The 26475-nt window shown below is 42.5% G+C and overlaps 1 protein-coding gene across 9 annotated transcripts in view; it reads left to right on the top strand.

Moving 5' to 3' along the window:
• Positions 1–24593, top strand: part of CLIP1 (CAP-Gly domain containing linker protein 1) — a 141349-nt gene extending 116756 nt beyond the window's left edge. For 8 of the 9 annotated variants that reach the window (XM_084819237.1, XM_084819234.1, XM_084819235.1 and 5 more), the window contains 8 exons: positions 2438–2552; positions 7177–7229; positions 12495–12612; positions 14778–14925; positions 17970–18019; positions 19550–19555; positions 21466–21590; positions 22789–24593. In XM_084819237.1, coding sequence (XP_084675363.1) covers positions 2438–2552; positions 7177–7229; positions 12495–12612; positions 14778–14925; positions 17970–18019; positions 19550–19555; positions 21466–21590; positions 22789–23011 — 838 coding nt within the window. In that variant the 3' untranslated portion in view covers positions 23012–24593. The remainder of the gene's footprint in view (positions 1–2437; positions 2553–7176; positions 7230–12494; positions 12613–14777; positions 14926–17969; positions 18020–19549; positions 19556–21465; positions 21591–22788) is intronic. The other variant, XM_084819240.1, reaches the window with a different exon arrangement.
• Positions 24594–26475: the final 1882 nt, after the last annotated feature.

Here is a 26475-nt window from a genome sequence, read left to right on the forward strand (position 1 = left end):
GACACGACTTAACGACTGAACAACAACAACAGCATATATATATACACACACACACACATATACATACATACATACATACATACAATTCAGGGGACATTATAACCAGCCAAGTCCAGATTTGTTTAGAAATTGCTATTTAGGTTTTATTGAAAGATGCTAAAGGACGGAGGTCATCTGTTTTTCCAAACCTCTCTTTATTCTTCTTGTGTTTGGTCCAGGATTAACAAAACTTTGGGCAGATACCAAATTTATCTTTTTATTATTGATGGCATGTAAAAAGAATAAAAGAAACTCATACTGAATAGCATTCTCAAACCCATCTTTTGCGTAGCACAGACTCCTGTGTCATACTAATTTAGTCTTGATAACAAAGTAGTTTATTTCTTGTCAGAGAGTCATAAATGCCCAGTTGGCCATCATTGTTACTAGGGAGGAAGTGAGTTGGTTGATGCTTGTTCTGAAGTTGCCCTTGATCGGTGTGGCATCTGTTCTAAATCAAACTAATAAAAGTGGAAAGAAATCCAGCTCATAGGGGATACATTTCCGGTGAGAGTGGATTCATGGACACTCATATATGAAACAGTAGATATTACATAGTGCAGTGGAGAATTGCAGCCTTTGAAACTGCTTTTTTCTCAGTTAAAAGAATGCGTCTCTCAGACTTCCTGTGCTACTTCACCTTGTAATTGGGGCAACCTCAGTTCTCAGGTGTGTGCGGGTGTTACATGCATGAACGGCTGGCTCTCTACAGATGCCATACTGTTTTAAAAGACTAAGCATCTACAGTCTCCTTTTTTTTTTAAAGTTGATCATAAACAGATGTAACCTACACACCACAATCAGGAAACCAATCTGCAATAGCACCTCCAGTTTAAGCTTCTCAAGCCTGCTCTACATATTACATTTTTTACATATTGATGCATGCAAAAATTGCATACAACAAGCACACATTTGCGACTGTTATCATACTGGTACATGTGACAAAGAACCAGGATTGGCCATGGCTCCTCACCACATGTATAGCCAGTGGTAAGCATTAAGCATGTTTGCAGCCGCATAATGCATTACGTGCCCTCCTGCCAAGGCAATGTTGGTCACACTGGGTTAGATGGACAGCTGATATGGCTCAGTGTTAGGCAGTCTTCCCCAATCTGGTGCCCTCCAGATGTGTTGGACTGCAACTCCCATAATTCCAGGAAGGACTAGCCACATGGCCTAGTTCTTACTGTCCTACAATCCAAACGTCACCCAAGTTCACTTACAGAAGAACTTGGCCATGATTACTTATTAAGCTCTGAAAGCCAAATCACTAGAACATGTTCTTATTTGTTGAGGAAGATGCAGATGATCTCAGTGCTCTTCAGCGGTGTTAATAGTACTGGTTCACTATAAAAAAAGGTTTCAAACTTGACCAGTTTTGACTGTTCCATCTGTTGGTGGATGGAAATTACCCAAGAACACGGTGGATTGTGTGCCTGCTTTTATTGTATTGCTTCTTGACATTTCCCCCAATGTTCCCCTTTAGTTGATTGTTGTCCGGGAATGATTAGTAAACAAGTTGTGCAGTAGTGCAAGACACCAGTGCTCCCATGCGCACATACAGAAGGCAAGTTGTAGGCATCCGCATCTTATCCTCCGTGGTACCTGGTTGACTTTTTAACGTCTGGAACATCACTGATTTTTCTCCCCCCTGTTGGCCAGCTGTGGAATGTCTGCTGCTCACGAACAGCAGAGACAGAAGCAATAAACAGAGGGGAAAAGACAACCCGGGGGCGGGGGTAAAGGGGGAGAGGTGGCACTGAAAATCATCTGATAATTGAAGGGCACTGAAGACCCACCCAGTGGTAAGGAAATATGACCGTTTGCTCAAATTAAGGCAATGACATCATTGCTACTTTGTGGGTCATCTTAATCCTTCTTGGGTACTTCAGCCTGCACTTGCTCTGGGGTTGTTGGGGTTTTCTTTAATCTTTAGAAACTAGTTGCTGTAGTATCCTGTAATTCCAGATGTTGAGGATTGGTCCATGTTGTATGGGGCTGGGGGAGTTTATGGTGCCTGAATTCTTCATCAGCCTCTCTCAACTCACACCATTAATGTGAGGGGAAAACTAAATAGTTATGTTTAACCCAACCACTTACAGCTGTAAATGTATGTATTTGGTCTGTTCTTAATTGTTTCAAGTGGCATAGAGTAATACAAAATAGAAGCGGTCCCATGTTAATGCCTTCTGCTCTGCTTTCGAGGATCAATGCTGGTGGGGTGGTGGTGGAGGGAGGGCATTTGGGATGTGGGTTGACTCTTTATTAGAGATCTCATTAAGCACGTGGCTCTTCCTTTTTTTTCTTTTGCAAGCTGCAAAGCTGATTTCTCTCCCACCATTTCCACCCCCCTGCCCTTCTTGTTCCTATGGTAACCATGCATTCCCTGTCCTTGCAGAGAAGCGCTAAGGCTGGCAGAGGCTGAGAAGTCCCAGCAGCTTGCAGCCTTGCAAGAAGAGAACATTAAACTTGCCGGGGAGCTTGGCAAAGGGGAAGTCACAAGTCACCAGAAGGTAAGTCCTTTTGCTTCAGTTTTCCAAAGGTGGAATTCGCTGGAGGTGGGTTCTTAAGAGCTAAGCATGCCGTGTGTCTATGCATGCCTGTGTATGAGAGAGAAATGTTGCAACACATGCTTATGACTTTAGGGAATTTACCTTTTAGGATGCAAATTCCCATAGAGCAGCGGTTCCTGGCAGTATCAGCAATATGGCAGCATGAACTGAGCCAGCTTAGAGATGAATTATGTTTTTATTGAGGCATTGGCTTTTGTAGGCAATAATAGCTGCTGAAAATTCACCCTTGCCACACAAAACCAGCCCTTCGCCAGGGCACCACATTTATAGCGCTTTGGTTTCAAAGTGCTCGAATATCACCTTTACAAGAATCTGAGACGAGGGGAGGATTGCATAACCCCTAACAAATCCTTTGCAGAAGAGAGTTTGATGGAAAAAGTGCTCATTGATGTTGGTGGAAGGTCTACATTTACAGACCTTAGAGGATGGTCAGCTTTTCGGTTAGAGTTTCAATTTCCCGAATCATTGGTTTTTCTTACATTAACACCGGTATAATGGGATTCTCATTAGAGTGATGTTCTGTAACAGCTTGTTAAAATAACAACACATACAGCCAATGCTAATTTGTACGAGGGATGCTGCTTGAACAAGGATGTTGAGGAATATTGTATTTCCCAATACTGCAAACACGCTCTGTGTGTGTGTGTGTGCGTGCTTGCGTGCGTGCTTGTGTGCGTGAGAGAGAGAGAGAGAGTTTTGAAATGGAATATATGTAAATGAGTCTCATTGTGCTTGCTGTGAGGTTTCTTATAAGGCTGGGATAGATGTTTGGTCCTTCATAAAGCCACTGGGGCTGGCTGGGTCTTTGCACGTGAGTGGAGCAACTTATGGATAACTTCTGAGTCCAGGAGGTAAGGAAAGCTGTGAGGGCAACACGGGCTTCGTAATGACCCCAAATCCTTAGAGAGCGATATGTTTTCACATAGTGGGGTAGATATGGATGTAATACTAACCTGCAGTTTAGCATTATGACGACAAGCCTGGCATTTCCCTCTCCTTTGACATGTCTGCAAAGAGGAGTTCAGAAGTCATGTCATTGCATCCAGAAAAACGGTGGTAAATCTTAACTATGCTAGTGGAAACTGGAGAACTTCAGACCATACTTTTCAAGCTGCCTTGTTTTCACTAACCATACTTAAGATTAATCACAGTTTAGAGTTCTGGCCACATGCTAAATTGTGGTTAATCTGACACGGAAGTGTGAGCTTACGATGTCCTTGCAGCTGCACTGGAGTCGGAGGGGGAATGCGTGAAGCTGGGCTCATTCTCGTAACATGAAACCATGGTTTAGCACTACATTCGAACACAGCCAATCTGTATTTTTATTGTCAGCCTTCTCCTAGTCAGGATGTTAAGTGTACTAGGTAAAAGAAAAATCCAAATACTTTTTGGAGAAGAATCTCAGAATAAACCAAGTATCTGCTTACAATTCCTTAATATCTCTAATTCTGCTAGTATGAATCAGGTTTTGAAATTATTGGGAATTATTAACCTTTTTTTTTTTTTTTTGCAAGGAACTCACAAGAGAATGAGAGGAGAGCAGTGTGGAGTCCTCTCTTTGCAAATTTTCATTGCAAATATGGAGACTAGGAACTGGATTATTTAAAAAAGAAAAAGGCTGATATCCTTCTCAGGTTGACAAGTTTCACATTGCACAGCAAATTGATTGTTCTTGTGCAGCAACCTGGGGATGTGCAGAATGCCCACAGCTCTGCTGTTAGTCTCGCTTTGGGAATAAAACTTATATCGGTGGTTGTTGTGAAGCCAAAAAGAAACTGGGGCAGTAACGCAAGGAGTCCAGGCATTACATTTCAGCCTCTGACAACAGTTCTTGTCCTTTTGTCTCTTTAAAGAACCAGCAGGATCTTTGGATTAATCAGTTTAAACTAAAATTATATGCAGAATTTATTGTGGGTATACGCTCCAAAGCTGGACCTGCACCAGCAAAGCACTTTGCGGATTTGGTTTGCAGCCATCCCTTTTTAAATGGATTTTTTAATTTGATTTGTAAGAGGCTTAAAATGGTTGGATAAGGGAGGGCAACCTAATAATGAGTGTCTGCACAAGGCATGGTGGTCTAAATATGTGACAGCCTAATGTGGTGGATTAGCCCAGATTAGTAATCTTTGCAAGGGCAAAACAGTACCTTTATGAAAACCCCAACTAGAAGGGAAGAGCCTCCTCTATAGAGTTAATGACATGGGAACGGATGGCTCCAAAGGAGGCAAACTAAATTTAATTTTAAATTCTTAAAGTTCAAAATAACACCACAAAGCACAATTCTCTAGTAACTTCTCCAGTAAGGACCCTACTGCAATGAAAGGGCATGGTGCAGACGCCCTCTTGCATAGTTTGTATGGATTTCAAAGCTCCAGGGATTTTGCCCCATTATGTAAGGCCCTGTTGTCAATCATCGTTAGGATTTATACAACACTTCTAAGTGTGTGCAGGGCTTTGAACACTTGGGGGAAGGGCCATAAATCAGTAGTACTGATTTTGAGTGTAAAAAATCCCAGATTTAATTGCTGGCATCTCCAGGTAGGGCTGAGAAAGATCTGGAGAGCTGCTGTCAGTCATTATGGACAATGTGGACCTAGGGGACTGTTCGCACATAACGGCAGCAAATCATGGGTTAATTAACCCATGATATGCCATGGCACATGCCAGGCACATGCCGCAGGCTTTTTGCCACATGACATCTGAACCCAGACACTATAGGTTAATTGTAGGTTAATTGTGAGTTGTTTAACAAGTAACCTATAGTGTCTGGGTTCAGACGTCACGTAGCAACCTCCAGTCAGCCCGATTGGGAATTGAATATTCAAAAAAGCTGTGGAACACATTTGGCATGTACTGTGGCAAATCATGGGTTATTAATCATTAATTAATTAACCCATGATTTACTGCTGTTATGTGTGAACTGGGTCCTAGAGGGGCCAATGGTATAAGCAGTTTCTTGTGTTCCTCAGCACACTGTCAGCTCACACAGAGCAATGGTGAGATTTAACCAGCCTGGCCTACACCCATGTAAACTGAGTGTGCCCCTAGAAGAGCAGTCCATAACAAAACTATGGGAGAAAAGCCAGTGTGGAAAGGGTTCCTTGAAACTAGAAGTTTTGAAAACCTCTGATCTACAGTCCAGAGAAAGTTAGAAAATGGTAAAGAAAAGTTCCCAGAATGTCCTCATTTTTCAGTCTTTCAATTTGGTGCCTTCTAAGATAAGAGTGACAAATCTTCAACATATGTTGCAGGTATTTTGAGCAGTATTGCTATGGTAACAATATAAATTCTGGCCAGTGTCTGTTAGCAAATCTGTGTATGCATAACAGATTTTGCAAACTTAATGAATATGGTTTCATCAATTATTTACGTGGACATCTAAAGGTTAAGGCCTGAATTTATTCATTTCTTTACTTCGTATACTGGGAAGGAGAAGTGGAGGTGTTACCTACATGGTTATATAAATAAGTTGCTGCTTTGAAATTAATTAAAAGATCCCTCTTTGAAGCAGAGAATAAATTGCAGAGTCCATGTAGGGAAAAGTACTGTGCAGAAACAAAAAAGGATATCAGCATGCGAAGAAGGGAATGGCAGGTCTGCAAAAAGAAGACCAAACAAAATATGCATAAGTTCATCTTCCAAACAAATTGGAGCTGAAACTCCAGAACTCGTTTCAGTAGCTTGAAGGGAGGAAATGCCATGGGCTACCTTTGTTTCTTTCTGATATGGCCTGTTAAAGCTTTTAGCTTTCAAAATGTTGTCAGTTGTATCCTTAAAGACTTAAGGATAGTAGTGTTTATCCCCAGATTCTTCTCTTTCCATCTCTGGAGTTTTAATTTATCTTGCCTGAACAGCAAGCCCTGAAATTGAGAGCAATCGCATGTGTAGTTCGCCTGTGTAGGGGAGGCAGATGAGCTGTCCTCTGATGCTGGCGGTGTGCTTTGTGCTGTCACTGAAATAGCTATTTTAGACTTGCAGCACATTCTCAGCACAATATGACGGCTGTTCTAGGCCAAAGCTCCCATGGATTGCAGTTAAGCTTTTCTTTTTCCTTTTTAATAAAGTGAGCAGCCTCCTAGGACCAGAAGGCTCACTGTGAGACATAGAGGGTAATGACCAACTAGGGAGCTCCTAGTAAGGGGTTGGTAGGTTGGCTCGGGCCATGGGATTAGTAGGGATATAAGAGGGCCCTGTCATGCTTGTGCTCAACAAAACCCTGCAGCCAAAAAATAATGTGTGAGGGAGGGGTAAGAGGGCTGTGTATATGTATATGTGTGAGAAAGAGATGGTCATTTGTATTACATATCAGCTAAGAATAACCAATATCCATAAACATGACCAAGTTGAAGGCCTTTTCTTCCTTCCTTCCTTCCTTCCTTCCTTCCTTCCTTCCCTCCCTCCTTCCTTCCTTCCTTCCTTTTCCCTCTTTGCATCTCTGGAAAGAAGAAACTATTTTGCCATGGAAACTCTGCAAATTAGGGAAAGGCTTAGAATGTTTGAAATTGAAAGTAGACAATTTAATTCTTGGTGTGCATGGTAAATGTAATTTCTTTTTGTCTTTCAGCTCGACGAAGAGAGATCTGTGCTCAATAACCAGTTGTTAGAGATGAAAAAGAGGTAAGCTTTTGTGCACGTGTGCATAGGTGTACATACAGACAATTAGGAACAAAAATGGGACAAAATAAATCCATGATAAAACTCTTTGATTCCTCCTACCCTTCTGCAGTTGAAATAGCTACACACTTCTGCTGTTCAAAATGTCTTTGCATGTGGAATACTAACTACATGCAAACAGTTGCATCCTTCTCATCACTAAAATTTGCGTAGAAATGCTTGACCTTAAGAAGCATTTAACATTGCTAATCGTGCCATCCTCTATTACCCAGTTAGATGTTCCTCTCCCCTCTCTGCATTTCAGCACCCAGATAATTCAGTGCCATTTTTAGCACCCTCTGGAGTATTTACTTACAGATCTGACAATTGCGCAAAGCCCTCCCACTGATCAGCTTCAAACATTTTCATGAAGTGGCACTGCTGAGCTTATGAAGCTGAGAATGAAACATCCCATTTTAACCTTTTAACACCACCAGGGACACAGCTTATTCAGAAAGAAAGAATGCTCCCCAGAAACGTGCAATTATTCTGAGTCATTGATGCTTTCCGTTTTCAATTTATGCTACTCAATTAACGCTCTTGGCATCTAACAATTACGCTGGTGCCACTTAATACTGTAACAGAAAAATAGCGAACTTACTTGCATGGAAACTTGAACTAATTCTATTCATGAAGTAAGCTTAGAGGTTGCCTGCAGAAAATATATACCTTTTTATTCAGTCAGTCAAGGCTTTTGTTGTATGACAGTGGATCAAAGAGTTAAACTAACCAGAGACTCGTCCAAAAATGTCCATTTTTGTCACTCATGAAATAGCAAGAGGTTTTCTTTCTAACCTCTTGGGCGTTGTGATGCAAAAGATAGGACATATCAGGCAGGGTGGGGTGGCCAGACCTCCAGCTCCAAGCCATCTTCCCCAACACCTTTCCATCCATAAAAATTCTTTTTTTTTCTTTCATACCCAAAAATGGTCCTTGTGAAATATGAAAGTAGGTATTAGAGATATTCAGGACTCTCTAGCTAAAAAGGGGGCTCCGTGTTACTTCAGCTCATTCGATCCATTGTGGATTTGCTAACTGTCTGACTTGTCTCTGAGCCTGCGCTATTTTCTCAATACTCATTTCACTCCTCTCTCTTCCCTTTCCTACCCTTGCTTCCTTTGCTATATCTGTGTGTCTTTAATGGTAAGACTAAAGAAAGTCTATCCACGTTACAATAAATAACTTTTTTTTCTCCAATAAAGTTGTTGTACATATTTTTGGCTGCCTTTTGTTCCCTCAGTGTCTTGCTTTTTGTTTTGTTTTTTGTTTTGTAAAATACTCAGCAGTATTAAATCTTTTTGTTTTTTGGTTTTTTTACAACAGCAACAGAATCCACTTCAGTGCAAATTTAGTTCTTCCTTTACTGTATTTTGCATTTCTCTTCCATGTTTCTAACATGTGGTTCTTGTTATCTTGCATTTTTAAAGCTTGCCCAGTATCACTTTAAGGTACTTGCTTCATTATTGGAATTACTTGATTTCTTTTGTGGCAAGGGAAGAATCTGGGTGGTATTTCTAGCAGGGGGGTTATTGGGAGTAACCCACTGATCTGTTTGGTAACTACCCCTGGGCGTAATTTACCAGGAATGTCTCCTGAACCTGTACGAGAGCACAGATCTTCAGTGGAACATATCTGCTCATTTCAGTAGAATATACTCAGGAGATACTCCCTGGTGGATTTGAGCCCCTTGCAGCCTTAAATGTCGCTTCAAATTACTGTACAAAATTGATGTGAGCCCTGCCCCACTTAACCAATTGGAAACTGTTCTTAAATGGATCTTTTGATCCATGAAATTACACTTCAGGTTGAGGGTAACTGCATCCCATCTTACAAGAACACTGATGAGGTTTCTCAGCATAACTGAGCTTGCAGATTGCTATGATATATATACAAAATGTATATTGGTGCACATGTGCATAGTTTACAACTCAACATGCATCTTCCAGTTTAACTAACCCCAACACTGGCCACACATTTTTACCCAGGGATAAATATTGGCAGAGAGTATCCAAGGCATTTTGTCGCCCAAGGCAGAATTTCCAAGAGGATTTACCCCTACAGTAATAAAAAAAACAATAAATGAATAATTTGTTTGCCCTTTAATGACACCTCATTGTGACCTGAGGTGGGCTGCCTCACTTTGCTTAATGCTTGGGCCAGTTCTAAATGCTGGGAATAGGAGGCAAGTGAAACATTAGCCTCTGTTACATATCATGAGGGTTTTGTGCTGGCAGATCTGTTTGGGGTATGCACAGGAAGGACTCTTCAAAGTTGGGTGGGGTTGGAAGGGAACAAATGTGAGAAGTCTCTGAGAAGAAAGGGCACTTGAAATGAATATATTAGCACTGTCACCTGATCAAAAGTTTCTAAGTTGATTAATCATATGGCTTTTAGTTAATTGATTAAATCTGCATATGAGTAAAATAATAGTTGAGCGTGCTTCCTTTGTTTTTAGGGGATGCAAACATGTGTTGCAGCAGGCATCATCTTAGAAGAGGCATTCCTCTGTCACACCAGAGATAATACCTCTTTTAAGATGATAACTTCCAGAAGTATTAAACATTGCCGCCCTAGTATTTACCAGCAACCTACAGAAGGGCCATGAAGTGTTGGAACATCAGTGGTCAAAAGAAGAGCTCATATGATAAGCTGTGAATACCCCCCAAAGCTGTGCGTATTTCACATGTTGCCCCAGAAGCACAATGTTTTTCCACCCGCTGCAAAGACTGGCATCCTGAGAATTTCAATTCTTCTTTTATTAACTAAGTTACTAACTCGCATGGTTGTCAGGAGTAGCTTCTACGCTTCTCCATGACCTCTGGCATTTCCTGTATGAATACACTCAAATCTGCATAATTTGGCTTCTTTGTGTATGCAGAGTTTACCTACATGCTTGCACTCCTAACCTCACACCTCAGAGTGTACATAGTTCAGTGCCAGCAAGCCTGTGGGGTTGCTGTGATTTTAGACACAGCACCTCCTTTGTTACCTCCTTTGCTTCTTGCACAGGTGGCCCTAGTAATTCTGCAAGACCCATTGCTGTTGCTTGAGCAGTGAGGGGTCAACACTTGTCATGTAGTAGTTTCCACTCATGCTCAAACATTCTGAAGAATCAGAGTTGGGCTTAAATGTCATTGTGCTTTTCTGGAACAAAAACACCGCATTTCTGCTGTTTAGGAGACCTGCTCTGGGCAGCTGTTCAGGGCTGTGGCTCAGTTTCTTCAATTCTTCCTCTGTCTTTGAAGAAAAAACATCTGATGCAGCTGTGATGTGTGCCTCTATGTCTGTACATCCCAGATTCTCCACTTGCTGCTTCCATTACTAAGAATAAACATCTGCATAACTTTGAAAGGACTTCTGTGATGTATCACCATTGTTGCTTGTTTTGCCATTTATCCTGGGCTACTGCAAGGATCGTACTGTGTTTCACATGCTGGTTATCATGGTTCTCACTAACTGTAGATACTGTGGACATTTAACAATCTTTAGGTCAGGACTATTGATTATTTCTTTCTTCATTTTTGCATTTTGCTCTATCTGGGCATGCATGATCTCCCTCCCTCCCTCCCTCCCTCCCTGTCTTTCCCCCTGCCGCTCTAGCAGATCTTAATTTCCTCCCATAACAATTGCTCTGTTTGTTTAAAACAGTCAACCACTTCCCTGGTAAAGGACATTAACCCCCTGGCAGCACCTCCTGCACAGCTCTCTTTGAAACAAATGGGAATTGCACAGTACCATCCCATTCTTTTCAGTGGGGCTTTTAGAGCAGTTCTCTGTGGATTGGGGGATGATTAGGAGAAAGATAGGAGGGCCCTTCCACAAGCCACACTGCCTAACTTCCCTGCAATTTTAGTCAAATCATAGTCACTCCTATGGCATTCTAAAAATATTAGGTACATAGAAAGAAAGGTACATAGATAGATAGGTACATAGGGATGGAAGGGACCTACAAGACCACAAGTCCAACCCCTGCTCAATGCAGGAAGCCTGATTCCCAGGCGGTCTCCCATCCAAGTACTAACCAGGGCTTACCCTGCTTATACTTAAGGGGGTGATCACAAAAGCTAAAAGGATAGGGCCCAGTGTAATTTGAGGACTGATTCAGTGATTAAAAAAATATTGAAAAGTCAAGGCAGTTAAATACTTGTGTCCAAAGTGACTCAAGGAAGCCCGAAAGGAACTTAGCTGTAGTATTCTAAGTAGTCTTAGAATAGCTAGGCTACTTCAAGTGCATATGCATGGATTTTCAGACCTATAATTTATACTTGATAGGCATCTCATCATTGTAATTGGTCTCTAAAAGTACTTTCTTAATTTTTAAATGTTCTGTGTATCAACCTAGTGGATATCAAATGCTTTATCGAAGTCTGAAGCTCCAGCTGCCAAGCCTTCACAGGATGTTGGGAGAGGTGTAACCTGCCTCCCTCCCTCCCTCCAGAATGCCATGAAACAACTTTTAGGATGTAGGCAAATATAAACAACTTCCAGCCACACAGCCCAGCAAGGCTGTACTGAAGATCCACAAATATAATCTCTCTGGTATTGTTCTAAAAATCTGTATTGCTTGGGAAATAACATCTTGAGAGGCATGCAAAAAGAGAGTAGGTGATTAGGTGTCTTATACGCCGAGTAATACTAGCTTACAACCTTTGGAGCTCTTCCTCTTTTGTTTTACTCTGTTACAGGCCAAAAGGCCCTCTGTTAAAATGCTCCCAATTACTAAGACTCAAAAATTGCTTTCTTCAGAAATACTGACATTAACAGAAATTAGTGAGGACCAAATGATAACTCCAGCTTCATCCCTGCTTTGCATGACAAGTGTGTAACTAAGCCTTGCATGTACTTTTTGTTGCTTGTTAATAACTATTCCAAGAAGTAACGAAATCTGAAGTTAGGCTCACTTTGTGCAACCCTTCCCCCCCCCCCCTTTTCAATTCTCTATCTCCCAATCCTATTAACATCTTCCTTTAAATTCAAATGGATACGATGATATGCAGATTCTGGCATGAATCTACGTAGGTACAACTTTTCACTTTATTTCCACTGTTGTAAAATTCCAAATAATTTTGCCAAATATAAAGTCTCAGTCAAAAAACTAGAACTGATACTTCTCTGATAATAACCGTTTCACTAATATAATATGTTTTAGAAATCAGCCTCTCTTTTTCTTGGTTTTAAAGCAGTGTTAATGGAACAAGTCTTCTGAACCTGTCTGACTCTCTCTTTTAGAGAATCCAACTTAAAAAAAGAAATTGATGAAGAGAGGGCTAGCTTACAGAAATCCATCAGTATTACTAGTGCCTTGATTACAGAGAGAGATGAAGAACTGGAAAAACTCAAAAATGAGGTACAAATTTTAGAAGCATATGATTCACGCAATCTACTGACATGGGGCTGGTTCACAAAGCACCCCCCTTCCCACCCATCCTCTTCACACAAGCAGTCCTAGCCTTTCTCAGTCACGTTTGCCATATGAAATGTTATGCAGTGGTGATGACCAGTGGCTTAGATGATCTATAAATACAGAAAGGGCCATAGTAAATGACACAAAGGGCCGTAGTTCAGTGGTAGAGAACCTGCTTTGCATGCAGGTCTCAAGTTTAACCCCCACAGGCAGTGATACAGCTAGTGGCAAATGTTGAAGTGCAGGTGGTCATCGTGACAGTCCCCGTAGCCATGCCCCCAAGGAGACTTCAGAAATTCAGGCAGTATTGTTGAGATATCAACAAACTAGTTCTAGCAGTTTTCATCTCCATCAGGAGATCTTTTGTAAAGTGAATGGGTCTGAATTGCCCATTCAAGACCAAGCCACCCCAAAATACTTTACATTACAACAGGGAATAATATATTGTTGCTGGGAAAAATTCATTTCCCCCCACCTACTGTGAGGATTTCAGCTCAGCTCAGAGGGAGCAGGGGATTCTGAGGGGGAGGGTGCGGCACACGCTAATAAGAAGTTGTTGGTGCTGCATCCCTGTTAGCCCTGGCGCCGCTGCACCAATGCTGGCATCTCTGGGTAGAGCTGGAAAAACTCCTGCCTGAAATGCTGGAGAGCCGTTGCTGTGATTCAGTGTCGGCGATACTGAGCTAGATGGACCGGTGGTCTGACCCATGACCTGGTTCTCACAATCGCTGCAGCTTATTAACCATGGCGGGTTGCGGCGCCCAGAGGCGCTAAATTGGCAATCCACGCTGCTGCTGCGGCCTCTTGTTACATGCGAGGCTGGGTTGTTGGGGTGATTGACATGCCACCCAGAACCCATGGGCTGTTTTAGGGTTGCGGTTGGCTTGTCAATCACCCCAACAACCCCCCTTCGCTGAGTTTGCACGTAATGAGAAGGTGTGATGCATCCCTGCTGCGGCTCGAAAATTCAAAATGGTGGCCCCTGCTATGGCAAGAACCCCCATGAGGAAATTCCCCCACAGTGGCTTCTCATTACATGCAAACCTGCCCAGTATAAGGCAGCTTCCTGCGTTCCTAAACAATTAGCGATCATGACTGTGTGGAATCCCCAGGTTGAGACGCTGTGTGTCTTTGACTACTAGATGCTGGGGACAAATAATGTAGGAATACTGCTGGCTTCATGCCCCTGCTTGTAGGTTTGTTGGAGCCATTTATTGTAATTATATTTTATTTTATTTAATTTATCACATCTTCAGCAATAAGTGCTCCTGGGCAGTTACAGTTAAAAGTAAAATACGATAATAAAAAATACAAATGACATTGTGAAGTCAGTAAAAGGGATGATAATCATGAAACACAGCAGGTTATAAACATACCTCAGTGACTCAAAAACATTTAAAAGATCCAAAGAGGTCTAAAAAGCCTGAGAAAGTAAAAATGTCTTTGTCTGGCAACAAAATGACATCCATGTTGGTGCCAGGTGAGCCTCTCTACGGAGAGCATTCCAAAGATAGGGAGCTACCACTGAAAACGCTCTTTTCCCAATTGCTACATCCTTTACCTCAATTAGTGGGGGCTCCCAGAGGATAGCCTCAGATGATGATCCCTGTGATTGGGTGGACTGGCATGGGGGAAGTCATGTCGACATCTGGTCGGCCACTGCGGGAAGTGCAATGCTGGACTAGATGGAGTTTTGGTCTGATCCAGGCCCACTCTTATATTCTTTTGTTTCCATGGGAAACGATTTGGCCTTGATGTGTAAATACCAGGTCCTGCCACATGAGGACACATTCAAATGAAACATTCAACAAATTAAAATGACAAGATAAAGCCACCTCCTGGTATCTTTGCACCAAAAAAATTAACCTGAAAAGTTGGCCTTGTACAGTAGCCAGTCAGATATCTTATGGAAATTCAAAAGAAGAGGCAGCACAATGGTATTTATCCCCAGCTTCTGGTGGTCAGAGGCACATGCTCTCCAAACAGAGTGAACATTTCTGGTTATTGTGATTAATATAGGCTTCATTTATTTATTCCAGTGTCCTCTTACTAGATTTACTTTCTGCCTACATCCTCCCTTTTTTCTTGTTTTCTTTTTACTTTTGCAGGTCACAGTGCTCCGTGGAGAGAATGCCACTGCGAGGAATTTGCATTCAGTAGTTCAGTCATTGGAGTCTGATAAGTTGAAACTTGAGCTAAAAGTAAAGAATCTGGAACAGCAGCTCAGAGACAGCCAGAAACCTCCTAGCTCCTCAGGTAAAACCAGCTCTGGTCTGTCTGCTGCATTTTCGCTGTGGCAGCTTGCCGAACATGGGTTGGCTCCAGAGTGTATCACACATTGGATCCCTTCCGATGGCACAGTTAAGTGGGGATCCCTCCATGCAGTGACAGCAGAAGCCTTCATGCGGTAGTAAAAACCCACGTCGTCTAAATCATCCTCTCAAAGAAGGAAATGACTTAGTGTTAGTAGTTCAATTGGGGTGAGATCTCTCATTACTGTTACGTTGTTGATGTTATTACTTGATGCCATTTTGGATGTGTGAAAGTGCCGTCATCGGTTCTCATGTGATCCTTGCCTCTTGTCACACAAGGGAGTTAAGCAAGAAATCAAATCCAAACTGGAAGGGGGATACACCAGTCGTGTGTTCTTTAGTGTGTTCTTTCTCATAGTGAGAAACCCTGTTGGGATGGAGCTCTTCTTGAGGCAACATTTTGAACCTGATGGTGCACCTAATGGTAGCAATATTATTGTTACATGTGAACTCATTAGTGGCATCAGTGTGCCTGTAATTTATGGACAGGTAGGCAAGCCTCCTGTCTGTTAGGAAGTATGCTTTAATTTACATGGACATGCATATCACATACGTGTAAACCAAACACACACTTGAGGGATCTTTTGGTGGTGAACTCTGGGTGCTTAGGAAAACCTGATACCCCCAAAAGTTGAGAGAGTCAGAGACCACAAGGTCTTTGAAAGCAATTCTTTGATTTATTAAAGAGGGATGTAAAATGAATTAAAATCACACGTCAGGGGAATTAGAAGTATACATACGTTTGAGGAATTAGAATCATACATTAACACTCAGAAGGTTAAAGACAAGCATTTAAAGTGAAGTACACTGAGATGCATAGAAAATCATATGTGTGTGTGTGTGTAGGAAGGAGGAGAAAGTACGGGGAGGAGAGAAGGAACTTTCAGCTTGAGATTATTTGAATGGGGGAGAAACCTACTCCTTTGGGGAGTTGTGAGAGAGAGTTTGGAGGAGGTGTGAGAGCAAAGGCAGGGTCTGGGGGAGAAAGTGGATGGAGAAAGAGCTTAAAGCCTAGGAGTTTTGGAGTTTGGTATTGGGTGGAATATTAGGAAAAGGGAAGAAAAGAGAGAAGGAGAATAGAAGATGATGCAAGGATTTACCTCTCCTTATTTGCTGGCTTGTGAAGTGATGGGAAGTTCTGTTGAGTTCCTTCTCAGGGAAAGAAGGGGAGAAAAGGGGAGGATTGCTCTTCTGAGCAGAAAGGATGTAAGGAGTCCTCTTTTCTTCTCTCCCTCGCTGCGTGTTCTATGAATTTGGGTTGCTGTTTTTATCCTTTTTCTCTCAGGATGTAGTAATCAGAATAAAACAAGTCTTCTAAGATTACTCATGGATGTTGGAAAATGGATTTTTAGGTGTCAGATATTAAGGGAAGAAAGAAGACAATGGGATTCTCTTTCTTTCCTTATGTGTGGAAAAGATGGGTGCATATTTCTATCTTTCACAGGTCCAGGTGAGCAAGTTAGTCAGGGGGATTTTGGTGATGGTCTTAAACAAAGGTGACAAAAGAGTAATGTAGGCATGCTTGCTTACACAGTATTGGGTTTTCAGGGTATTACAGCTTTAAAAGACATTTAATTTCTTATTTTTCCTTCTATTTGGCTTAAAGAGGAAGGTTAGAAATCAGCATAAAATATTTTCATGGTGGGGGCTTCTGTAGTTGTTGTCCTGAGGCAAGATCTGAAATTTGCAAGTGTTAACACAGAGGAATTAAGGCAATCAGAGCACAGTGGCTGGCCAAAAAGTTTATGCAAGAAGTCTGCATCTCGTCTTGGGTTGTGCAAGGCCTTGTCATCTTATAGGACCTGTTTTGCTGCCCTTCTCCAAGACCAAAAAACCCTAGTCCCCATCCACATAGACCACATTTTCCCAGATCAGCAGAATTTGGGGGAACTTCATAATATGTCCTTTTAGGATGCTCACTCAAAGAGCATGACCATATCCTGTTCTAGTCAGAAGGTGATTACAGACAGTCCAGGTGTCCTGCAGTACGGACTTTAGTGCAAACCCAGGGTGGTCTAAGAGTAACATTGGGCTCCACAGCTGTTGTTTGATACACCTCCATGCTGGGTATCCATTTTCCTTTAGCAAAATCACCCAAACTTCACTTCCTCTGTCAAATGGGAGGAGGGATTTGTGTACAGTTTAAATGGGTAATTTTATTTTTCCTTAAATTGCCATTTCACTTACAGCAAAGAATTTTATTGTACTTATTACAATTTGTACATATCACTCATCAGTGCAAAGACCTTAGGAGCTTCTAGCAGTTTTTAAGTACTTTTAAAATAATAATAAAATGCTATATTTAAAAGCAGCATCAGCACAATCAAGTAAAAACTGCTCCATATACAGCTCGAGATCTAAAATATAACATTAAATGTCTGGGCAAATAAAAATGTCGTTACATGGTGGCAAAAAGATAGTAGAGTTGGTGGCAGGCAAGCATCCCCATGGAGAGAATTCCTCAGACAGGATGCTACAACAGAAAAGACCCTTTCCTTGGTCACTGCCAGTCTCACTTCAGAAGGCAGGGGCATTTGACGCACGGCCTCCACCCAGCTTGTTCTGGGCTTTAAAGGTAAGAACCAGCATTGTGCTCAAAACCAGATCAATAGCCAGTGCCATTGTTTCAAAGCTGGGATTCAATGTTCAATTAGTCCCAGTTCGTAAACTTGTCACTGCATTTTGTACTAACTGAAGTTTCTAAGTAGTCTTCAAGAGCAGCCCTATGTACAGCACATTACATTACTCCAACTGTGAGGGGGTTTTGACCAGAATGTGGATAATTGTGGCCAGACCCTCTCTCTTAGGCCAGGTCACCAGAGTTAAGTTCCAACTGTATCAGCACATGTTCTTTCTGTTGACCTGTGATTATTTATTGACACTGTAAGCTCCTGACGAGCAAAGAACTCTGTGTGTTTTCAGTCGTGATGGAAGCAATTCAAGATTGAAAGTATTTTCACACCTTTTAATTTTTTCTTCTTTTCCAAGATGACGCAGCCAGCAGCACCCTCCAGAATGAAAACAGCCAAGAAAGCCAGGTATTACTTCTTCCCTCTTAGCCCCACGTAGTAATAACTTACTTGCTGCGAAGTAGAATTTGACAAGTTGGTTACACAGATGACTCTCACCCCCTTAATTGCTGATGGGGAGGAAGAACAAGGAGAGTTTCAAGCTTGGGGCCAGCCGTGAAGATGAGGAAGAATCAGCAGGGTCATACAAGAAAATGGTTCAGACATAACACTAACCCGTGGTTTATTTGGCCTAACCCATGGCCAAACAACCTACGAACAATCCACCAGCCCCGGCCCAAGCCATGTTGCTGCCTCAAGCAAGGTGGCACTGATGACCCTGGTGCTGGTGGCCGCAGTGCCACCACTGCAGCCCCTACCCCACTTCTTCTGGTTGGCTGGTAGGTGGGTGGCCAGTGATGGCAGCGGCTCCCTCCTTCCCTGCTTGGCTGTCTGGCTGGCTAGCGGCTCCCACCTTCTGCCCCAGCTGCAGGGCTCCTGGGAGCTGGCTGAAATACTGCGAGAGGTCCCAGCCACTCCCACGATAGTTCAGGACCTCTTGCAGTGTCCCAGCCACTCCCACAAGAGTTCGGGACCTCTCATGATATTTCGACTGACTCTCCCAGGAGCCCTGTGGCTGGGGCAGAAGGTGGGAGCAGCTGGCCGGTGGGCCGATGAGCAGGGAGGGAGGAGGAGGAGGAACTGCTGCCACCACCACTGTTGCCAGCCAGCTGGGCGGGTAGGCACAAACTGTTTGCCAGTTGGCCGGCCAGCCAAACAGGTAGGGAGGGTGGCAGTGGCTGCGGCAGTGCGGATGGGCAGGCAGTAGGCCCTTTGCATGGGAAGAGTGGTGTAATTCACTGCTGTTCCCATTCCACGCTGCCTGATGCACCTGAATCGGGCTGCCTCATTATAGGGCCTTCAACCTGTGATTCTGGGTTCACACATAATGACAACCCGTGGTTTAAATAACTCAGAGTTCACAGCCCAACAACAAACCATGGACTCTCTCTCTGGGTTGTTCATGGTTAACAAACCATGCTTTGTTAGCACAGCTGCTTTCACAAATTGCAACAACCCAGAATTCAGCAACTGATACCATGGATGAGCGTAATGTGTGAAGAGTTGACTGGCTTTGTGAAAGAAGAGCCAAAGATGGATGTGAAAAAACATGACTGGGTGTGGGAAGAGCTGTGTTGTATTTCTGAGGTCTTGCTCACTGCTTCTTAGAGAGAGGCATTAATGCTGGGGCTCCAGAGTCTTTCTCAAATGGTGAATTTTACTGGTAACTGATAACCATCACTTCAGCAGTTTTTACAGATTCAGGACTATTTAAAAATGCAGCTTTGTTGTATTGGGTAAAGGGTTGGAGGGGGGAACCCAAAGATGATGTCCTCCAGGTCAGCTTCCAGGTAACACGCTGCATATAGACTTAATAGCAAGTAGTGTAATTAACATACTAATGCTTGTTTTTTTTTTTCTTTTTTCCACCCCATCCCTTCTCACCTTCCCTTTTGCCCTTGCTTTCATCTGCTGCTGGGAAAATTTTCCTCCAATCAGCATATGGTTTGTTTCAGCTGTTTCTCTGCTTCTTTAAATGCCTTTTGTCAGGTTTAATCACCTTAGTTTTGCCCAGCAAGACAGTTACTGCCTTATCTCTTGTGAGGCTGACCCAGAGTTTTCCTACCTAGAGATGAGTAGTTCTCTATTTAGTGGGCCGAGTCAACCAAGCAAGTGTGGAAGAAGCCCTACTATTCTGATATCTTCTACATGAAAAATTATTCAGGCACCTGGGGTGGCAATAGGGCTCATTGGGCCTCAAGACAAAGTTTTGAGGGGGTTGTGAACCAACTCCTACTACCCTGTTGAATGCTACCGCAAGATAATAGTGATGGCCACCAATTTGGGTGGCTTTAAAAGGAGATTGGGCAAATTCATGGAGGATAAGGCTATCCATGGCTACTAGTCCTGATGGCTATATGCTCATAGAATAGTAGGGTTGGAAGGGGTCTACAAGGCCATCGAGTCCAACCCCCTGCTCAATGCAGGAATCCAAGTTAGAGCATCCCTGACAGATGGCTGTCCAGCCTTGTCTTGAACGCCTCCAGTGTGGGCGAGCCCACTACCTCCATAGGTAAGGGCTCCCTCTAGTATCAGAGGCAGTATACCTACACCAGCTGGGAACAGGACCGGGAGAGTGTTAGTGCACTCATATCATGGTTGTGCATTTCCAACAGGGAACTAGTTGGCCACTTTTTGAACAGAATGCTGGATTAGATGGACCTTGGTCTGATCCAGCAGGGCTCTTCTTATGTTCTTCTGAGCTACCAGCTATTTAAGGAATCTGCCAGGGCCACCTTAAGAGTTCTTTCTGTCCTGCCATCTCTCCAAGAGGATGGGGAGCCATTGAGGTTAGGGCCTAGGGGTATCACTTTTTCAAAGAGATAGCATAGAGCTGGAAAAGGGGGTTGTGGAGGGCAAAAAAAGCCAACCAAACTGATCAGGAGGTTATTTCTCACAAGAAAAGCCTAAAGCATTTTGGACTTCCGTTTAAAAGAAAAGGTGACTAAGGGTAAATATAACAGAAAGTTATAAGATTATGTATGCTGTGGAGAGGAGAGTGGATAGAGCTTCTTTTTCCTCCCTCACCCATATTAGACTGCGGGATCACCAAATACACTTGATTGGCAGTAGTTTCAGAACAGCCAAAACAAAGCATTTCACAGACCACACAATTAATGTATAATATCGGTTGCCACAAAATGTGGAGATTGCCACTGGCCTGGATGGCTTTAAAGGAGGACTAGACAGATTCGTGGAGGAGGAGTCATGGCTAGTAGTCATGATGGCCTTATGGCACTTCAGAAGCATGTTCAGAGGCAATGTGTCACTGCATACCAGTTGCTGGGGGCAAGGGCGGTATCTGCTTTCATGTCCTCCTTCTAGGCTTCCCAGAGGCATCTAATTGGCCACTGTGTGAAACAGGACGCTAGACTAGATCAGTCTTTTGTCCAAGCCAGCAAAACAATTCTTACATGTTTAGATTTTGTCTAAAAAATGTGCCACCCTTAAACTTGCCCCCTGGATTTACACCTTTGGCCCACCTCCTGACTGGGCCAGCCTTGTGTACCACTCTAGACAGCTTCTGGATAGCAAAATTCTCAGCCCCATATCAAAACATGCTTATCTCAAAGAACCATTATCTTGGAAGACACACTTTCCTGGTGTGACAGTTCTCACTTCCACATTATTCTATAATGAGGTTGATCATTGCTGTTTAATACTTAAAAGTGACTATTTTTAGGTATTCTGTAAATAAAGACAGCACAGCTTGTTTTTCTGTGCCCCACTTCTGCCCTGTGCATCGTTTATGCCATGTACTCTGGTTTTTAGTTGATGCTTTCTGCAAAAGCTTCCCCTTAAATGTTCTTGTATTTTTAATCCTCTCATCTTTCTTCCCACCATAAACCCTTCAGATTGACTTCCTAAATTCTGTAATTGTGGATCTTCAAAGGAAAAATGAAGAGCTGAAATTAAAAGTGGAAATGATGTCTGAGGCAGCTCTCAATGGCAATGAGGAAGAAGCTATTAATTATGACAGGTTGGTCACTTACGGTATCAGTTGGGATACTATATCATTTTGGTTGCATTTTAGCATTCATGCCATTGAGCTAGTGAAGGACATGTGACAGTGCTCTTTTAAACCATTGTGAATCCTTGGTATGAATTTCAGGCTACTTGCATCTGCATTAAAAATAATTTAAAGTAAATCTTAAATCTACAGAAATTGCTAGATACACTCGCAATTCTCAATAAGCAATAATTATTTTTGTATGGCTTGCTACAGCAAAAGACAGGCTTCCATGGGGAAGTGCGGAAAGTTTCTGTGGGAGGCATGATGTACTTCCTAATGTTCAGTTCATATCTAAATTGGCCCAGAAGGCAGAAATGTTATTTTCCCAGCCCAGTCGGTGTAATGCTGTGATGCTTTTTCTCAGGCGTTTCCCCATGGCCCTGCCTGTCTCTTTAGAACAGGAGGGAGGAACACCTGCTGGCCAGATGCATTCTGGGGACTCCCCATCCATCCTGCTGCCTCTCCTCCCAAGTCCTGCCCTTTCTCCTTGGCCCTGCCTCCTACTTGGTCCCCCTTTCCCTGCTGCTCAGCTGTTTCCCACTAATCAGCTGAGCAGTGTGGGGAGATTACAGGGAGGTATAAACCTCCCCTCCCCGTGATCTCCCCCACTGCACTGCTGTTCAGCTGTGAACGGCAGAGGGGATTGTGGGGTGGTTGGATGTGGGTAAGGAGGGAAGGGGAGGGGCAGAGAAGGATGTGGCAGAGAGGGAAAGAGAGATGGGTGACCTGTCCCACTTTTGGCTTTGGCCCTATCCACTGCCAGTATACAGCATCCAACCAGTTCTCCAGAGGGAATATGGCCCTCATGGAGGAAAAGGTTTCCCACCCCTACTTTAAAATCACAATTCAAGCAAAAAAAAAGAGACTGTGGTGTTGTGGTTAAAGTGTTGTACTGAGACTCAGGAAATCTGAGGTCTAGTCCCCACTCGGCCATGAAGCTCACTGGGTGACTCTGGGCCAATCACTGACTCTCAGCCTAACCTACCTCATAGGGTTGTTGTGAGGATAAAATGGAGAGGAGGATCATGTAAGCTGCCTTGGGTTCTTTGCAAGAGGAAGAAAGGTGGGATATAAATGTAATGAATAAATAAAAATATAGTAACAAAATTATAGTGTATTAAAAAGAAAGTGTCCAGCTTTAATTGTCCAATTTTCATCTTGACAGTGAGGAAGAAAACCAAGTCAAGAAGAAACCTCGCCTTTTCTGTGACATTTGTGATTGTTTCGATCTCCATGACACTGAAGATTGTCCAACTCAAGCACAGGCACCAGATGAACCTCCACATTCAACTTACCATGGCAGCCGAAAAGAAGAACGCCCCTATTGTGAAATCTGTGAAGTGTTTGGGCACTGGGCTACAAATTGCAATGACGACGAGACCTTCTGATGCAGGAGAGGACCAGGGAAAATAAACTTTGCTCTGTGCATTAGTTGGACCAGGTCCACCACCAGCATTCAAGCGTGCTAACATCAGGGAAAAAAGGACAGCCGCCCTTGCCCTCCTAACTTTTTCACAAACAACAGATTTAAAGATATATTTTGATCTTCCACAACCAAATACTTTATTCTGCCCTTGCTAAGCTAAAATTAAAATAAACAATTTACTAGGCAGTTTCCTGCCATTTTCATTTCCAACTTCTGGGTTTGTATGATCTTTAAAGAAAGGCTTATGTCATTTACCTATAGTAGAAAAAACCAACTAGTTATGTTTTAGCTTATTTAAAGATCTTTAAAATTATGCTGTTAATTTTCATATTTGCACTAAGCTCTTAAAGCTGCAGTTGTACGTTTTTCGATTTTGTAACGCTTTTGACACTGGAATGAGTTAAGAGATGAGCTCTTTATTATTTTCATCTGCTCTGTTATCTCTTGATCAAAGAATACATGAGCTCTGGTGCGCTACCTAGAGATCAGTAGTGCCTTTATTTCAGCAAGATTTCTTAACAGTGTGAAATTTTGTTTATTAAAATATCATGAAGCAGGTAAGCAAACAAGCTACTGTGGAGAAACCTTTTATAAAGAAACCTCTATGCTGTGCACGTTGATAACATCCCTTTCCATGGTCTTTCAGCTTCTGTAGAGTTGTACATAAGTACATATATAAATATATTTAAGAAAAGATTTATATTTTGGAAAAGTATCTTATTGTCTTTAGTGCTTCTGTTCATCTGAACTCCTCAGAGGGCTTTTGTGCACAGCACAGTAACTTGATTTTATGACTTTAAATAGTCTCACTCTTGGGAGATTTTTTTTCTTTCTGACTGTGGGGTTTTTTGTGCATGTACAAAAAAAATCTTCCAGCAAATTTGTATCCTGTAACAGGTTTTTATTAGAAGTCCATTCAGAAATCAAGACTTTTTTGATGAATAATTTATTTATTTCCCCTTTGGTCTGAATTTTGTTCCAGATGAATGTAAAACAGAAAATTCAGTATTTAATAATTATGGATTTTCTAAGAAGCAAAATCCTTACAAGAAATGAAGAAAATGTAAAACAAACAGAACACACTGTTATGAGTGAAACTGTGCCATGCTTATTTTAATGCATGTGAAGTTCCTGATGAGATTACTCAGTCATAGAGTTGATGATGTGTGTACTACTTAATATAAGTAAAGGTGATACCACATAAGCTGGTTTAGATCTCTCTCCTTTTGAATGTCTCAAACACAAATGTAAAGAAGAGAGAGAAATTATATATTCCCTGTTCTTTGTACATTATAGAGGAATTTAACTCTTGTGTAACCGTGTATATATATTTATATCTCTCTCTGTATATAGATATATATGCACGCCTCTGGTGTATTTTTTCCTCCGGATTACAGACAGTATTTGGCAAATGAGTATAAAGTCAATCTAATGTTGAAATTTGGAGTAATGAATGTATTATAGGGATAGTTAAAAGCAGGGAAATCAGTATTAAACTAAACTGAGTGTACTGTATCTTTAATAAAATGGTTATTCTCTTGTCACTTGTATTGCATTCTTCCTTTGCCTTGGTGTTACTAAATCCAGAGTGTCACTGATACTTCAGTTTTTGTGAGAGTTGTCTGGGATCATGGCATGAGCCTAACTAACCAAGCCCCCACTGGGTTCCAACAGTTTCCTAGTAAATTTGTTTAAGGAAGTCTGAACATGAGAAGTAGGTATTCTCACCAACAGGAAGGGTCTTGCTGTATTCTGTCTCTCTTTCTCTGCAACCAGGTGGGATGGCAGCTAAAAGGAAGAAGAGCCAGATACTGAGCCAATAGAGGGGATCTACTCTCTCCCTCGTTTTGTTTTTTTCCCTTTCTTTTGCCTCAGTCTTCTTGTCTTATAGTTTCCTTTTCACTGTTCTTTTTACATACATTTTAGCCCTTTGAAAATTCCATCCATCTTTTTCTTCATAAATGGAATCCCTGAAGTGGGATGTGTATATTTGTGTGTGTTTTACATTTGTGTGTAGGGCTGAAAAGAAAAAAGGGGGAAGGGAAGCTGCACCTACTGAATTTTTGCTTGTTGAAGGCACAGAAGCTCTGAGAAAGGGGAGGAGAGGTGACCATTCTGTCCTTAAATTCCTCATTCTTTCACTGTTCAACTTATTTATTTGTAAATATTTTACACCCTTTTTTCATTGCAGGAATTCAGCAAGTAGATGACAGCTGGAAATTTGTTCATCTTCTGAATGAGGTCTTGCTTTGGGTCATCCCACCATCAGAAATATGGTGTGTGGATATCCAAGGTACAAGACCTTTTTGGTTGTGGCATCCAAGGTTTAGAATAGGCTCCCAAGAGAGGTCTGCCTGGCCCCTGTGTTTATCACTTTTAGACAGGAAAGGATCATTGTTATTTTAGTGAGCCTTCTGTGAAGTAGCACCCTTAATTTGCTTTATGTTGATGCTGCTGCCTTTTTAAGGCTGCAGTCCTATGGCACATCTACCTGGGCAGAAGCTCCTCTTGATCACAATGGGGCTTGCTTGCTTCTGAGTACACATGTGGATGAAGGTGGCTTTTGGCTTTATTGATATTTTGGTTTTTACTACTTTATTACTGTAGCATTTTTACTCACCGGGAAAGGCACTTGTGGACTTTTCTGCCTCGGGTAGAAAAATGTATTGAGCTGACCTTGGTAAGAGATCACTTTATCAGGCACATTAGTCTTTTCAGTATTTCACAATACATTAGCAATTCATTTGAAAGAAACTTATCAACCAAACAGAAATAGACCCATTTATCTAGACCCATTTCAGTCGGGCTTCAGGCCTGGGCATGGGACAGAAACGGCCTTGGTCGCCTTGGTGGATGATATGAGGAGGGCTCTGGATAGGGGTGAATGCTCCTTCCTTGTTCTCCTCGACCTCTCAGCGGCTTTTGATACCGTTGACCACGGTATCCTCCTGGACCGCCTGGAGGGGTTGGGCATTGGAAACACTGTATTGCGGTGGTTCCAGTCCTTCCTCTCTGGCAGGTACCAGAGGGTAGCACTGGGAGAGGAGGTTTCGGACCCGTGGCCACTTACTTGTGGGGTGCCACAGGGTTCCATCCTCTCCCCGATGCTATTTAACATCTATGTGAAGCCACTGGGGGCTATCATCAGGAGGTTTGGGGTGCAGTGTCATCAATATGCGGATGACACTCAGCTCTACCTCTCATTCAAATCTTCACCAAGGTTGGCCGTAGAATCCCTGTCCAAATGTCTGGAGACGGTGAGTGGCTGGATGGGGAGGAATAAGCTGAAGCTCAACCCTGACAAGACCGAGGTACTTTTGGTGGGAGACAAGAGGAAGCTGGGGGATGTTGACCTGGTGTTGAATGGGGTACAGCTACCCTTGAAAGACCAGGTCCGCAGCCTGGGGGTCATTTTGGACTCCCAGC

The sequence above is a fragment of the Heloderma suspectum genome, chromosome 13 (genome assembly GCF_057233095.1).
Source record: "Heloderma suspectum isolate Gila_16-S chromosome 13, 16-S_ref, whole genome shotgun sequence".
Lineage (NCBI taxonomy): Eukaryota > Metazoa > Chordata > Lepidosauria > Squamata > Helodermatidae > Heloderma > Heloderma suspectum.